General features: G+C 43.7%; 1 protein-coding gene and 1 pseudogene across 3 annotated transcripts in view; one reads left to right on the top strand and one right to left on the bottom strand.

The window, feature by feature from the left end:
- LOC147446074 (syntaxin-22-like) overlaps positions 1–14442 on the top strand; it is a 60508-nt gene that overhangs the window by 33429 nt on the left and 12637 nt on the right. For all 3 annotated transcript variants that reach the window (XR_015189849.1, XM_086525380.1, XM_086525381.1), the window contains exons 3-6: positions 12738–12831; positions 12930–13078; positions 13200–13271; positions 13405–13562. Coding sequence is in view for 2 of the 3 variants with exons in the window: in XM_086525380.1 (XP_086381506.1) it covers positions 12738–12831; positions 12930–13078; positions 13200–13271; positions 13405–13562 (473 nt within the window). In the remaining variant the exon portion in view is untranslated. The remainder of the gene's footprint in view (positions 1–12737; positions 12832–12929; positions 13079–13199; positions 13272–13404; positions 13563–14442) is intronic.
- Positions 7560–10224, bottom strand: LOC147446075 (uncharacterized; annotated as a pseudogene).

Here is a 14442-nt window from a genome sequence, read left to right as displayed (position 1 = left end):
AGAATTTTGCAAGGGCCAGAGATGACCATGCAGGTCTATGAGAAAGAGTTACTGGCTGTGATTCATGCGCTCTTAAGTTGGAAACACTACCTGCTAGGTGCAGACTTTGTTGTCCAAACGGACCATCAGACCTTGCGATACTTCTTGACACAGACAAAGTTATCTGAGAAGCATATGCGATGGGCAAATATCTTGTCCATGTTCCATTTTCAGATTGTGCATGTGGAAGGCAAGAAGAACGTTGTGGCTGATGCCTTGTCAAGGAAGCCACAAATTTCAGCTGTGTCGATTCCTTATCATCATGAACTTGATGATATGAGAGAACAGTATGCAAATGATGAAGATTTTGCAAGGGTCTTCGAGCAACTAATGGATGGACAACGTCATGAACACTATCTTCTTAAAGACGGGTTCATGATGATGCATGGCAGATTGTGTGTCACAAAGCCATTGCGACGCAAAGTTATGGAAGAGAGTCATGTCCCACCGTATGCAGGGCATCGTGGTATCGATGCTACAGTTAAAGCGGTAGAGACATTCTTCTATTGGCCTACATTGAGAAGGGATGTGGATGCCTTTGTGCGAGAATGCCTAATATGCCAAAAGGTCAAGTTTGACAGGCAAAAGGCACCAGGGTTATTGCAACCACTACCTATTCCAGATAAACCATGGGAAAGTATTGCTATGGATTTTATCTTTGATCTTCCAAGAACGCAGACAGGAAATGATGGTATTTGGACCATTATTTGCAGATTCAGCAAACAGGCTCATTTTATTCCTGTCAGGAAGAAGATAAAGCCAGATCAGATGGCACGCTTGTTTATGAGCAATATTTTCAAGTATCATGGCATGCCACAGTCGATTATTAGCGACCGTGATCCACGCATGACTAGTTTGTTCTGGAAAGGCTTGTTTGAGAATATGGGTACCACGCTCAAATTCTCTTCGTCATTTCATCCTCAAACAGATGGACAGTCAGAAGAGGCAAATTCTACTGTCCTAGATCTGCTGAAGTGCTATGTGTCAGAGCATAAAGGAAAGTGGGAGCAGTATTTGCCATTGGTGGAGTATGCATACAATAATACAGTGCATTCATCAACTGGCAAGGCACCCTTTGAGATAGTTGAAGGTGGCAAGAAAGTTCCTCCCATACTGCATACAAAGGACAAGATATTTGAAGCAGATAAGTATGTTCAAGACATGGATGAAATGTACAAGAAGGTCAAAGTGGCCTTAGAAAGGACTCAGGCAAAGCAAAAGAAAGCAGCTGATCGTCACCGTCGTGAAGTGGTATATTCACTTGGTGATTGGGTGCTTTTACGCTTTGAAAAGGCAAGGTTAAAGAAGATGAAGGGCAAGGAAAGAGTGTTTCCAAAGCTCAGCATGCGTTACTATGGGCCTTTTCAAGTGTGCGACATAATCAGTGATGTTGCATATAGGCTGAAATTGCCTGACAGTTGGAAGATTCACAATGCGTTTCATGTGAGTCTTCTCAGACCCTATGTGGGTGATGTGCCAGAAGATATACCAGCTGAAGATCAGCCGGAAGTCGAGGAACTTGACGAGATCTTGCTCCCTGAACAGATTTTGGCACACAAAGAAAGGAAAGTGAAAGGCAAGGTTGCTAGGCGTTACTTGGTAAAGTTCAGAAACTATCCACCAATGGATGCTAAGTGGATGGAAGAAGGTGAACTTGCAGAGTCACCAACTGTGTTATCACTTTACCTGGAAGCCTTCGATTTGCAACCTACCTTGACCCCTTGAGTTTCAAAGCTACATGGATTGTCAGTGTGACAATGGCTTCTGAAACAAATGATGTACATGGTATTTAAAGTGAGCTCAAATGAAATACCTGTTACATGAATGTTAGAGCTGTACAGATTGTCAGTTTGGCAATTGCTCTTATGGAATGTCCAAAAGTTTGGTTAGTGCTATAGAAGTGAGTATTTCTTGTCAGTTTGTCAAGGATACAATGATTGCTTCTATTCAGGAGTACATGTGTAACTGCCTTCTTAAACTGTCGGTTTGGGTATGCTCGAAAGTGTTACGGGATCCAACGTGTACTATAAGACAGTGGCAAAATGTGCAGCTACCATTTTGTCATTGGAAAGTTAGTGACTCAAAGCAATGGCAGAGTGCGAAGCTACCACTATGTCATTGGGACAGGGTTCACACGCAGGCAATACATGAGTCAACAAGGTGTTGAATACACCAGGGTTGACAATGAGCATGTATGTGTCGTACATGTGTCGACAGGTGTGGAATACATCAATGTTGACTAGGAGCTTGTACGACATAGATGCAAACGAGGACGTTTGAGATTTCAAGAGGGGGGTATGTCACCAGCGTGTGACTACTATCTATCCTTTTTGTTGATTTCTTTCTTATTATCTATTTACTTTCACTTTTTGGAAACACCCCTCGGGAAATCTAACTGCCCTGCATTGCATAGCTAGTGTGGAACTGTCCAGAGGGAGTCCAGGCCTGAGGGCAAGAGAGCACTAAGGTTGGACAAGGACTATGGTTAGCCAAGTGGGGTCATTGACTAGCCAAAGTGGAATCCTTTGCTACAGAGGCTACATTTCAGTTTTGGATGTGGCCACAGTGTACAAAGAGGGTCGGATGACCTAGAAAGATACAATGGCAGCATCTCCTAAAATTTAGGGAACTGCTATTTTGGGACCTGAAAATGTCTTCGCGTCATTACGTGCAGTTTGACATGGGGATCATTTTGTTACTCTGTGGCCAAGTCAACAGAGGCTGCAGGTGAGATATTTTTAGACCCGAGGGTCTAAAGCGGGAAAATGCACAAATGAGTGACACTTGGCACTCTGAGGCCAGTTTACTACTTATAGAGAAGGCAAAAACGTGATTTATAGCTGGGAGGCTCATTTTGCAAGTCTCTGTCACAGGTTAAGAGCTATGGAGTGCTTGCTTTCCCTCTTATGCACAGTGCGGTGCCAGGAGTGATGCCCTGCACGCTACGCACTGCCCTCTCTCTCCCCTTTGGCAGTATGTTATGCCCCTCTAGTGGGCTCTTCATTTGACCAATGTACAGTTGTGTGGGTTCATGCGCGATTGCCGAGGCAAGAGCCTCTTGCACAGGTACTGGATTAGCTAGCGGCTAATCCCCCCGCAGGTACAGGTGAATTCGGAGAGGTTTCACGCCAGAAATCTCGTCCGATTCAAAGGGCAAGTAGCCCTACAGGTGCGGGAGCTCGAGGACTTGCTAGGGATGCGACCGGCACGCGAAACGGAGCCCGAAACAGTGAATTACAGCCTGCTGTGTATTTTTGCAGGTTTAGGGTTTTGGCCCTAAACGGACCCTAATACCCCCAGGAGGTTCGGGGACGCAAGGGGACCGCTGTACAGGCGATCTGGCGCATTTTCAGGGCTGAAAACAGAGAATTCAGCGTGCTGCAGATTCTCGCCAGGTTTTGCAAAGTGCCCGTATGCGTCGGGAAAGTCAATCAATGCGTGGGAATACTGACCGTGAAAGGTTCTAGTACAGTTATGCTGCCGAAATCGGGCTGGAACAGTGGAAATTCAGCCGAGTTTGTGCGGGGCAGCTTGTAGGAACCACAGCGTTTATTCCCTCTTTTGAACAATAAAGAAATACCGAAAGGGGCGCCTAAGTTAGGGGCCAATCTGGTGTCTGTCCACTCATACAGGTGCAATCTAGCAGCCTGTATCCCTCTCCCCTTTGTTGTGTCTTGAAAGTACAGGTAAAATAGACGACTAATAATGGGTGAAAGCTAAATCAAGGTTTAAAGTAAAGTCTACCGCCCTTTTCGGATTGAACAGGCCGGTTACAGGACCGGCTCCACATAAATCCGGTCCTCAACTGTTGTCATATTCTCTAAAATCTCTCTCTCTCTCTCTCTCTCTCTCTCTCTCTCTCTCGCAAAGGTATTGCTCATGCCTAGTTAATTAAGTGTTATGATTAAGTTGCTACTACCAATTAAGTCCACCATCTATGCTCCCAAAGTTGCTCACTCTAATTCTCTTAATTCCGCTATTCTCTAAGTTCATAGGCCATTTCCATTACAGGTGCTACCCAGGAAATGAGAACAATTATTATGTGGCTACATGCATAGGGGGTTGGCAGGCCAAAGGCGGGGCATGGCTGAATTGCAACAGGGAGGGCGAGTTCAATAGGCCATGGGCGGTGCGAGGTAGTAGGTGGAGGCAGCACCGTATGCAGGGTTGTGGCATGGCAGGCAGAGGGTTGGGCAGTGGATTTGGCGGCTGGCGTAGATGCAGCAGCCGCTCGAGGGGCTTGGCATCGTGGTGATGGACAACACCACATACCCAGGCGAACGATGATGGCGGTGGACAAATCTGGCTGGGATAGATAGGGACGACGTAGGTGATGGAATTGGAGCTAGGGGCATATCCAGGTGGAGTACCAGTGTGATAGGGACGAAGAGGGCTCGTGTTCACATGAGCTTTGGGTCAAGGGAGGTGCAGGGCCAGCGAAGATGGACTAAAGACATACAGAGGTGGGGCTATGGAGCGTGGCGAGGTGTGGACAGTTGGCATGGCCTGGGTAGCATGTTGAAGGGGAGCATGAAATGGGAGAGAGCGAGACTTCCCAGAGGCAGTCGGCGGGCTACGGCCTTGTGGAACGATGAGAGAGAGAGAGAGTATGAGAAATCATGTGACAGAGAGAGAAAGTCAAAGAAAGAGAAATGAGAAAAGCAATGGAGGGAGAGAGAGGGACTGGAGGAGAGGTAGGACCATACAAGCAATAAGGGATATTCAATGGTAAAAGGCTTAAGTTTCGATAATTTTAAATGATTCCAGAGTCCAAATATTTATTTTATTCGACTTTTTGGCGCAATGGTGGTCTTTACCCTCAGGTGCTCTTCTCAAGGGCAGGCCTCGTGATTTTATCACTTGTTTTACTGGAGTTCCTTTTTGGAGTGCTAGTTATAAGGAGCTGACTTTTAATGTGCTTTTCAGTACAAACGTATATAGCAGATGGATTTTAAGTTGCTTTTAAATTGGGCCAAGTGCCTAAAAAAATAATGGCTAAGGGCCTCAACTGTAATTTATTGAGTTTGCTGTCACACTGAAAAGGTGTAAACTTGATAGCTGATCAATAAAATAAAGAAGTACCGCAAGGTACGCCTATTTGGGGGCCAACACTGCCTAAAGGGGAAGTGTGCCTCTTTTGTGTTTCCTTCAAGTGTTTTAAGTGTGAAATTTTCAATTCTACTAATAGAATGTCAAGTCTGTTCCAATGACTTTCTTTTGTTGGCACATGGTGCGGGCAGGTTAGAGTGGTATCAAAGCTCAGGAGTTTACCTTTTTACCAAGCAAACCAATCTTATTTCTTCTATAATTTTGCACGTGAAATGAAGAATACAAAAGTTTCTCATCAATGAATTGCAAGAGCTGCTTTCTAAGCACCCTCAAGGCAATGCAGTATTTGCACCAGTTTCTGAACTACAAGATTCCTCCAGTCATGCAAACTTGTTCCACCACCAAATCCACCTAATATTATAGAGCTTGAACCTAGAATTTGGGAGTGTTGACCTCTACGCCACCTGGAGGTGTTTTGTAAGATGGTTGCAACCTACACTTGGATCGACCTCCACTACCCCAAATTCTGAACTGGCATAACTACGGGTACTATCCATATTATCTGCAGCAAGTGGCCTCTCCTCCTCAATTGAAGACAGTCACCGATGGTAGGTCTATAGTGAAATTCTTTACCTTCTGTGCTTGAGATAGAAAGAAGTCCTGTAGTTCTTTCGATAATTTGAGAATATCTATTTTCTCGGCAATCACACTGAAGAATGTAATCTCTCGTGCTGCAGCTTTAGAGTGCTTTATCGATCAAACCTCATGCTCCGAGGATACGGCGAGGCTTCAAAACCAGTTTTGTTTACAACATCTTATATCCCTCTTTGAAGTACCACCACTTGCAAACTGGGGCAACTTAAAGATGGTGTAATCCTTCCGGCGAGGGGTCGGACGGAAACATAGAGGCAACTCCAATCTATAGACTTAGCAACACTTTAGCACTTTAAAACACTTGAATAATCGTGAAAGAAGGAGAGAGTAGACGACATGACTCGGCGAAGTTTCGAGCCAAGACGTACTAGCCTCAAAGACTGGCGTTCCTTTCGGTATTTCTTTATTATTACACTTCACAATGTACAACTCTGGAGGGTCTGTCTCTCTCCGAGACTCTGCTTTCAGATGCTCTTGAGAAGTGGCCCTCTAGGCACTTTAAAACTTACAAGGGATGCCCAAAAGCAGAGCCCCAAAAGCACTTGATGCTAAAAACATCTTCTCTTAAAAGCTGGTGCCAGAATCTACTTGCAACAGCTAGCGCAAAACGCGGGAATCGGTATAGTAGTGCCACATCATCAGCCAGCGGAGAATGCGGAATCAGCATGTCAGCGCAAATCTCTGGATTCTGTACTGTTTCCATGTGTCATCCTCTATGCAAGTGTGTGTGAGTGTTTTATTTGGTCCCCTTGGCAAGTTCCTGCTAGTTGGGTTGGGAGTTAGGATTTTCAATCCTAACCTCTTATTGAATTTAGGCCACTCAGCAGGACTTAGTTCTAGGTTTTAGGTCTCTTTACCGATTCCTGCAAAACTTAATCAAGTTAGTTCAAGACCCGAAGGTCACGTAAATGTTCCTAGCACCACACAAACGTCTTTAGATGCAAATTCCACATAGAGAGAATTGATCATGGTCTCTGAAACTCAAAACCATGCTTAATGACTACCCGCCCTAGAGCCATGTATAGGGAAGTAGGGCAAACACCCAAAAATACAGACCTTGAGAAAAACCTAAAAATCCCATAAAATGGATAAAAATGGGAACCCATACCCAAAATGACCGGCCGGACCAAACTGAAAGTGTTCGGCCCTACATGCAACGGAGTGGATGGCTGGCTTGGGAAAATCAATAACCATACAAAAATGCCAAGAATTGTGAAGCAGTGGGGCATGAAACTTTGATACAATCAGCTTCCATAAGAATGACAACCATTTTGTCACACTTCATTTTTGTGCTAACCTTTAGAGCAGTGTTAGTCTCGACAAATCTATCTTCTTTGACAAGATTGTTAAGGAGAACAATCTTTTGGTTATCATCGTTTGCAGGGTAACTATAGTAGTCTCGTACGTTTTGTACGCGTACGATGATGTGCGGTACTAAACGAACTAAAAAAATTTATGATGTACGATGACGTTGTGTACGTTCAAATTTAAAAAAACAAATAATTCTCAAGTCTAAGGGCCTAAGGCTTAGGCCTTAATACTTACTTATAGAAACTTGACATTTGTATAGATTACAAGTTAGTAGTTACAAATTACAATACTACAATGTAAAGAGTCAAGACTCAAAGACTAAAGAGAATGAGCATTACATAACCAAAATGATCATTGAAATTTGATAAGTAGAGACCAAGTGGCAAAGGCTACAAAGTACTCAAAAAGTGGCAAGGGATACAAAAAAGTGGGAGGACCAAGTGGCAAGGGCTACAAAGTACTCAAAAAGTGGCACACCATAATAGAGAGACTAAATAGTAAAGTCACTAGTCACTAGTGCTCTCATCATCTTCCTCATCTTCCTCTTCTGAGCCTTGTTCATCAACATCATCCTCTTCCTCACAAGAGTCGAAGGATGACGGCTCATAATCTCCTCCACTAATGAGGTTGCCTTGATCATCATACTTTGGCTCTCGAGGCTCTCTATCCTCCATAGTGATGGCCGCCGCACAAGAGCCGCTTTCGGAGCCTCGCCGCACATAGGTCCTAGGAGCCTCCGTGGGTGTTGTTGATGCTTTGCCTCTACCTCTTGTAGCCCTGGCACCTCTGCCTCTCATAGCCGATGTAACTCCATGGATGACGACCTTCTTGCGTGATCGTGTGCGAGAAACCGGCGATCAATCTCCTCAAGCTCCAAGTAGAGCTCACGAAAAATCATTTGCTCCTCAAGGTCTTGCTCTTTATTGACACTCTTTAGAGTGTCAATCGTAAGTGTGAGCTCATCCACGTTGACCTATTTGACATTTACAACATTGGACAATGAAAACATAATTAGTATATTCAAACTAATTAAAGACTAGAGTATAGAAAATGGAGTGAGTCGTGATTATAATTTATAATTTATACCTGTCGAGCCATAGGCATCTCATGCATAGAGCACAACATGCGTAAATTGGAGCAACAATAGATAAGTCGCTCTAATTGCTTCGTTGAGAGCTTGTTTCGGATTTTGGTGTGGATGAGGGAGTATGCGGACCAATTACGCTCACATGCTCCCGATGAGCAATCCTAAAACACATCAAGAGAGGCATAAGCTATAAGAGACTATAGTTGAAGAGATTAAGCACAAAATGTAAAAGTTCGAGGCTTGTCGCTTACTTGGCCAGGAATCCTCAAAGCAAGTCGTTTGAGAGTAGGCAATTGATAGCCAAAGCTCTCCCACCAAAATAAAGGCTTCACCAAGGATTGCCGCTTCCAACACAAGTTGGAAGTAATTGTGGTGCCTCGTTGGTCGCTATAGTTGATTACCTCTTGGAGAAATGCTCCAATGTCCTCTTCTTTTAGCACCTTAAAGAGGTAATTGTTGCGCTCCTCAATAAGCTCTTGATTTGCAAAGAGTTCGGGCTTCTTGTAAGCCGGATGCAAGAGAGCCGCAAAGTAATGGATAGGTCTCTTCATCCAATCCCACCGCTTTGTGATTAGGAGGAGAATGTCGTCTCTCTTGGGAGAGTCCTCGAGGTAATCACTACAAGAAGAGAGAGGAAATGTACTAAGTAGAGAAACAAGCATGTAGAATTTAGATATATAGAGAATGTATTATGTAATAATAAATATGTAGTTATACCGTGTTCCATCGGGAGCCCCATCTAGGATTGTAGACTTCTCAATCTCCTTGTAAGCTTCCTCCATGAAGTGCCATAGAAGCCCAATAGTTGCCCCTTCCATGTCGGTCATGCGGAGAGCCTTGTACAAGGGCAAGATCGCAACGACAAGACCCTTAATTTCTTGCCAAAACTCCTCCCGCAAGCAAAGCCGTTGGATGGCTTTTGCATCTTGTTGGGAAGCGGCGGACTCTCATTCATCCACTCCTTAAACTCATCGGAGACCATGGTCTTTTGTATTTTGTTTTGCACATCATAGAGCTGCTCTAGAAGTAGCCACATGGCGGCAAAGCGAGTGGCCGATGGCTTCTTCAACTCAAGGTCGGAGTAGGTGCGGTAAATGGCAAGCACCCTCACTTTGCCATTGATGAAATTGATGATGGAGAGTGCTTGGTTGAGGATATCTTTCACCCAACCTAGCTCCCCTTTGTCTTCAAAGAGAAGATCAAGGCAATGAGAGGCACATGGAGTCCATACTATGGATGGAAATTCCTTCTCTAGCCTCTTACTCATTGCCTTGCAATTTGAAGCATTGTCGGTAATCACTTGCACGACATGCTCCGCACCAACCTACACAAGAGGCATTTGTGACAAGAAGAGTTAAAACTTAAAAATTAAAACATAGGACTCATTGGCAATTGCTCAAGACATAAAGGCTCGATTTACGATTTTACCTCAAGAATGGCTTGGCGTATGTGCTTCCAAATGAATGCCCCGGTCACTTTCTTCCCTCTCGAACCCGCATCCACCGCCCGCAAGAAGTACTCCAACTGAAGAATGTTGAAGGAGAGATTGCATTCAATCACCGTGCGGGCAATCTCTATTTCCACGATTCTTTTTCTCTCCTTGAGGAAAGACGAGGGGTCGGAACATCCACCCACCGATTTCGCAAGAGAAGTTTGCTTTGCCATCTTCGGAGGCCGGCCACCATCACTTGAAGGCCCCTTGGACTTCTTGGACTTCTTGGAGGAGGTACTACCATCACATGAGGCCGCGGTGGCACCGGTAGCCATGGACATAGTTGGAGAGGCCTCTTCCTCTGAATCGGAGCTATCAACATCCGGCGACACGAACTCATCCGAGGTGACTCTACCCTTGCGTGTCTTCAATGGAAGATACTTTCTCTTGCATTCCGCAAGGATATCTTCAGGGATATTAGGACATGGCTCCGCTTGTCCTCCCATCTTTGTCAAGTGGATGATGAGACGGGTGACGGAAGAGGTCATAGCTTTTGGGCAATATTTGCACCACCACTTGCAAGAGTTTTGCTTGCCCCCACCCGCTCAAAATATCGGCAATGCTTCTCAAAGGCTTCATGAAGAGGAGGCGGCATTATGTAGTATGTAGCTAGTAGCTACTAGTATGATGTATGATGTATGAATAGATTAGAGAGAGAGAGAGAGGGGGAGAGAGGGAGAGAGAGAGACCCAAGGAAGCTTGAAGGAGAGACCCGTCACCCAAGGGAGCTTGAAGGAGAGAGACGGTAGACCCAATGGAGACTCGAGAGCTTGAGCCCACTTGAGAGCTTCAATGGAAGCACATGGATGATGAGAGGCTAGAGCATTGAGAGGCTTAGGGCTAAAGCTTGTACAATGTAGCTTGTAGTTGTAGGTTGTGTTGGATAACAAAGGGGAAGGGTTGCTTAAATAGGAAGAGCCTAGAGGAAGAGCATGTGAGCAATGGGCAATAAGCATGGCAATGGCCCATGGGCCATGGGCATTGCAATTGGCTTCAAAACTGCCCGTAAATGGCTCCAAAAGGCCTACAAAGTGGACGTTGCAAACGGTAAAAAAACTGCCAACGGTCATAAACTGCCGGAAAAAAGACCGGACGGAACGAACGGGACGGGATGGGTCCGGCCGGCCGGAACGACATGTTCCGTTCGACGTATGAAAACTACCCTGAGGGCAAGGTAGAGTAACTAATTGTTTTTTAATGAAAGACCTAGTGCATGTTATTGCTTTTGAAGAGAGTCTTTAGGTTGATTAGTGAAACTGTACCTTTGCGTTTTAAGAAATAGTTTAAAATTGTTGATCCTGCTAGCAAAATTAATTCAAGAGAAGACCAAACTTCTTTGCCAGTCTTGGTCAAATCAAGATAATAAAGCAAATCGTTGGCTAAACCAAGATCGATAAGAGCTAAGGCTGACCCATTCTTTTCCATCCAATTTGAATATCGAAATAAATTAGTGCGAATGTGTTCAGGCTCTTCTTGTGTAGATGTGTTCCAACATCTTCCTTCATCATAAGCTACTGCATCTTGGTTTTCCAAAGTGAAAACCCTGTTCTTGAAAGCTTCCAACGGTGATGCCATATTTAGAGACACCAATGCTTGCCATGATGAAGCTTTGTGAGAATAAGCTCTAGAAAAGAGAAAAGTAATGCGAGTTTTGAATCTCTCTCCTTGTAAAGCGTGCCCACGTTGGAGGGTTGATGGCGATGAGGTGAGGCGTTGCCGTTTTTTGAGGCAGCAAGAGAATGATGAGGGCTACCCTATGGGTGCTTGTTCCTGAAGGCCTAGTGGCCAACATAGGTGGCAAGTTGAGGTTGCAAGGCGATGGAGCACCCAAGGGAGGAGAAGGTGATGGAGCATCTCAAGGATGCATAAAAGATGAGAGTGCTGGTTGAAGGAGGTGGAAGCTTTCTGTGAGGCTTACTACAAGCTCTTGAGTGCACAGGCTCAGTAATTCGATGATGGAGAGATTTTCTCCTTGACTATGTGATCTTATCTCTAATGCTAAGAAATCTTATCCAAAGTCATAATAGGCGCTTGTAACGATAAGGTAATATCACAAGGGAGGAGAAGGTGATGGAGGCTTGAGCTTCTCAAGGATGCATAGAGGGTGAGAGCGCTGGTTGAAGGAGGTGGAAGCTTTGTGTGAGGCTTACTACAAGCTCTTGAGTGCACAGGCTCAGTAATTCGATGACTTTTTATTTCTCTTTTGAATATACTAAGCATAGAGGCTTTATTAATAGAGTTGACTATGTTAACAAGAGACGATGAAGAGATTTTCTCCTTGACCATGTGATCTTATCTCTAATGCTAAGAAATCTTATCCAAAGTCATAATAGGCACTTGTAATGATAAGGTAATATCACAATAGAGAAAAAACCTTTTTTATAAGCCTTTTAGACAGGCTAATCATTGACAAGTAAAGCAAGATAAATGACAAATGAATAATTAAGGCCTAACTTACCTTTGGCTTTGATACCATGTTGGAAATAAGAGACAAAACGCAAGAGAAAAATAAATCAACTAGATAATTCATGAGAGTGATGGCATGAGTGAGAGTGAGCATGGAGGTGTATATTAGTGTGTACAATGAGTGGAAGATGAGAGCTTATATAGATGTAGGTAGGGAGGTCGTGTCATCACTGCCTGTGGTAGTGATTGCATTCTTGCCTAGAGTGGGTTCTCACCTAGGTAGAGATAGCCTATGCTAACATAGATATCTCAAGTTGTTTGACTCCCAGTAGCAGAGTAAGAAAAAAGCCTCCCAACGAAGAGAAAAATCCCTTCGCTTCTTGATTTTTGTAAAAGTTATGATGTAGGCGATGTGAGATGAATTAAGATATTGATAATAACTTTCGGGGCTACATCTTTGTTGTATTCTAGGAGCCTTGTTTTGTTTTACCTTGGGTTCTATGTTGTAACGGTTGACTGGTCCTGAAGTCTTGTCTTCATTGAATCCTAAGAATGTGCCATTTTGTCACAGCCGAAGCTGGCAACTAGCTTTGGCTCCCGATGAGTTAGAATCAACTTTTCGTTAAGCTTTAATTCATTTTGGGTAACTTCAGTTGTTTATCTCTTTGAGAGAGAAGTATTCATGACTATCTTATTCAGGCATCAAACACGGCAGCACATTGGGCAACTGGCAAAGGATGTTTCTGCAAAGCTAAAGGCTGTTAGTGAGACAGACAAATCTACAGAAGTGAAGGTAAGTTCGTCGTGTGTGTTGTCCTTTTGTGCTTCATTTAAGCATTGTTCTTTTATCTTTTGTCTTATGTTTTTCATGGATTTTCTGTGTCTTGTTAGACAAGCAAAAGAGTCAGTGATGCAAAGCTTGCGAAGGATTTTCAGGCTGTTTTGAATGAGTTTCAGAATGTCCAAAGAATATCAGCAGAAAGGGAAGCCACCTATGCACCCATAGGTCTTCAAGTTGAAGTTGGCCAAGCTTCTTCAAAGTAAAGTGACTTGGTTCTCATTTTTTTGTGAGGTGACGCTGACTGTGTTTCAAGCTCTACAAAGGAATTGTTTAACCAGTGAATTACCACTTCTCAAATGAAACAATTCTTATGGGTGCAGCCAGACTGCCGAGGAACCACAACTGAATGATGAAGCTCAAGAACGCCAATATCTGCTTTCACAACAAAGAAGGTAAAGCTGTTCAGTGAAAATAGAAGAATCTTTTTTAGTCCTAAAATGTACCTGTGATTGTTTTATAAGAAAGTATTTGTCTTTTTTTTCAAAAAAAAAAGAAGTTAGCATTTATTTGTGACTTTGAGTGCAGGCAGGAGTTGGTTCAACTAGAGACTGAAGTGGTCTTTAATGAAGCAATTATTGAGGAAAGAGAACAAGGAATTAAAGACGTTTCACAGCAAATTGGTGAAGTGAATGAAATTTTCAAGGACCTGGCCGTTCTAGTACATGAGCAGGGAGTAATGATTGGTAAGTGCATGACAGAGAATGTCCAGGAAATTAATATAATTTTTTAAAGGTGCCTGATTTATTTCAAAAAATGTGATGCCTCATAGTTGATCCCCTCTTATTAAAAGAAAGTTGTGTGCATACATTCAAGAACCACGCAAAAATCCTGAAAGACAAACGAGAGTGTAGCATTGTTTATTAGGAGCCACTCTTCTAGGCTGACCATCCATCATCTTAAAGACATTAGAATGTATAAAGAAAGACTCTGTGGAATGCTCTCTGCTCAACTGTTGTGCTCTTGCAGTAGTAGTGTTACATGACAGTTGAATCACAGTTCACCAGATCTCTCCCAAATTGTGCTGGTACCGATGGTGTAACCAAGTTTTGCCACTTCAGGTGGTAAAGACATCGTACTATACTATCTGCCATCAAGCTGAAAACAACTGCATCTTTAACGCAATAAATTATATAACAAAGCAGTTAAGGATAATGACTCTGACACAAGCAGCTAGAGCACTCCTACACCAGAGAGCTGGGCTGCTGATTGGCCAGAGTCGGATGTATAGAACTTTGATGGATGGATTTGGGTCCCTTTTGAAAGGAAGAGTAAGTTGTTGGCTACCCTACTTACTCCATGGAATTCATCGGCCTACAATGGGATGCCCTTGGGTTTGATGCTTGCATGTATTACCGGCATAATTTAAATCATATATGGAATAAAGATGTTTACAAGTGAAGCAGACTCAAGCAGGATTATGACAGTTTGCATGTAGTTACCTGACCATCCTTCTGCCAAGGGATGGCTGAAGTCAATGCTGGAATTTGGTACTCCAAGTATGGAAATCAATGATAGCAAGCATTTCGATGGAAAACAGGCTTTGACTGAAAAGTAAGACAAGCC

Source organism: Adiantum capillus-veneris, chromosome 12 (assembly GCF_014529385.1).
Source record: "Adiantum capillus-veneris isolate H3 chromosome 12, ASM1452938v2, whole genome shotgun sequence".
In the NCBI taxonomy this organism is placed as follows: Eukaryota; Viridiplantae; Streptophyta; class Polypodiopsida; order Polypodiales; family Pteridaceae; genus Adiantum; species Adiantum capillus-veneris.
Note: the sequence above shows the minus strand (reverse complement) of the source record. Positions and strands in the feature narration are given on the sequence as shown.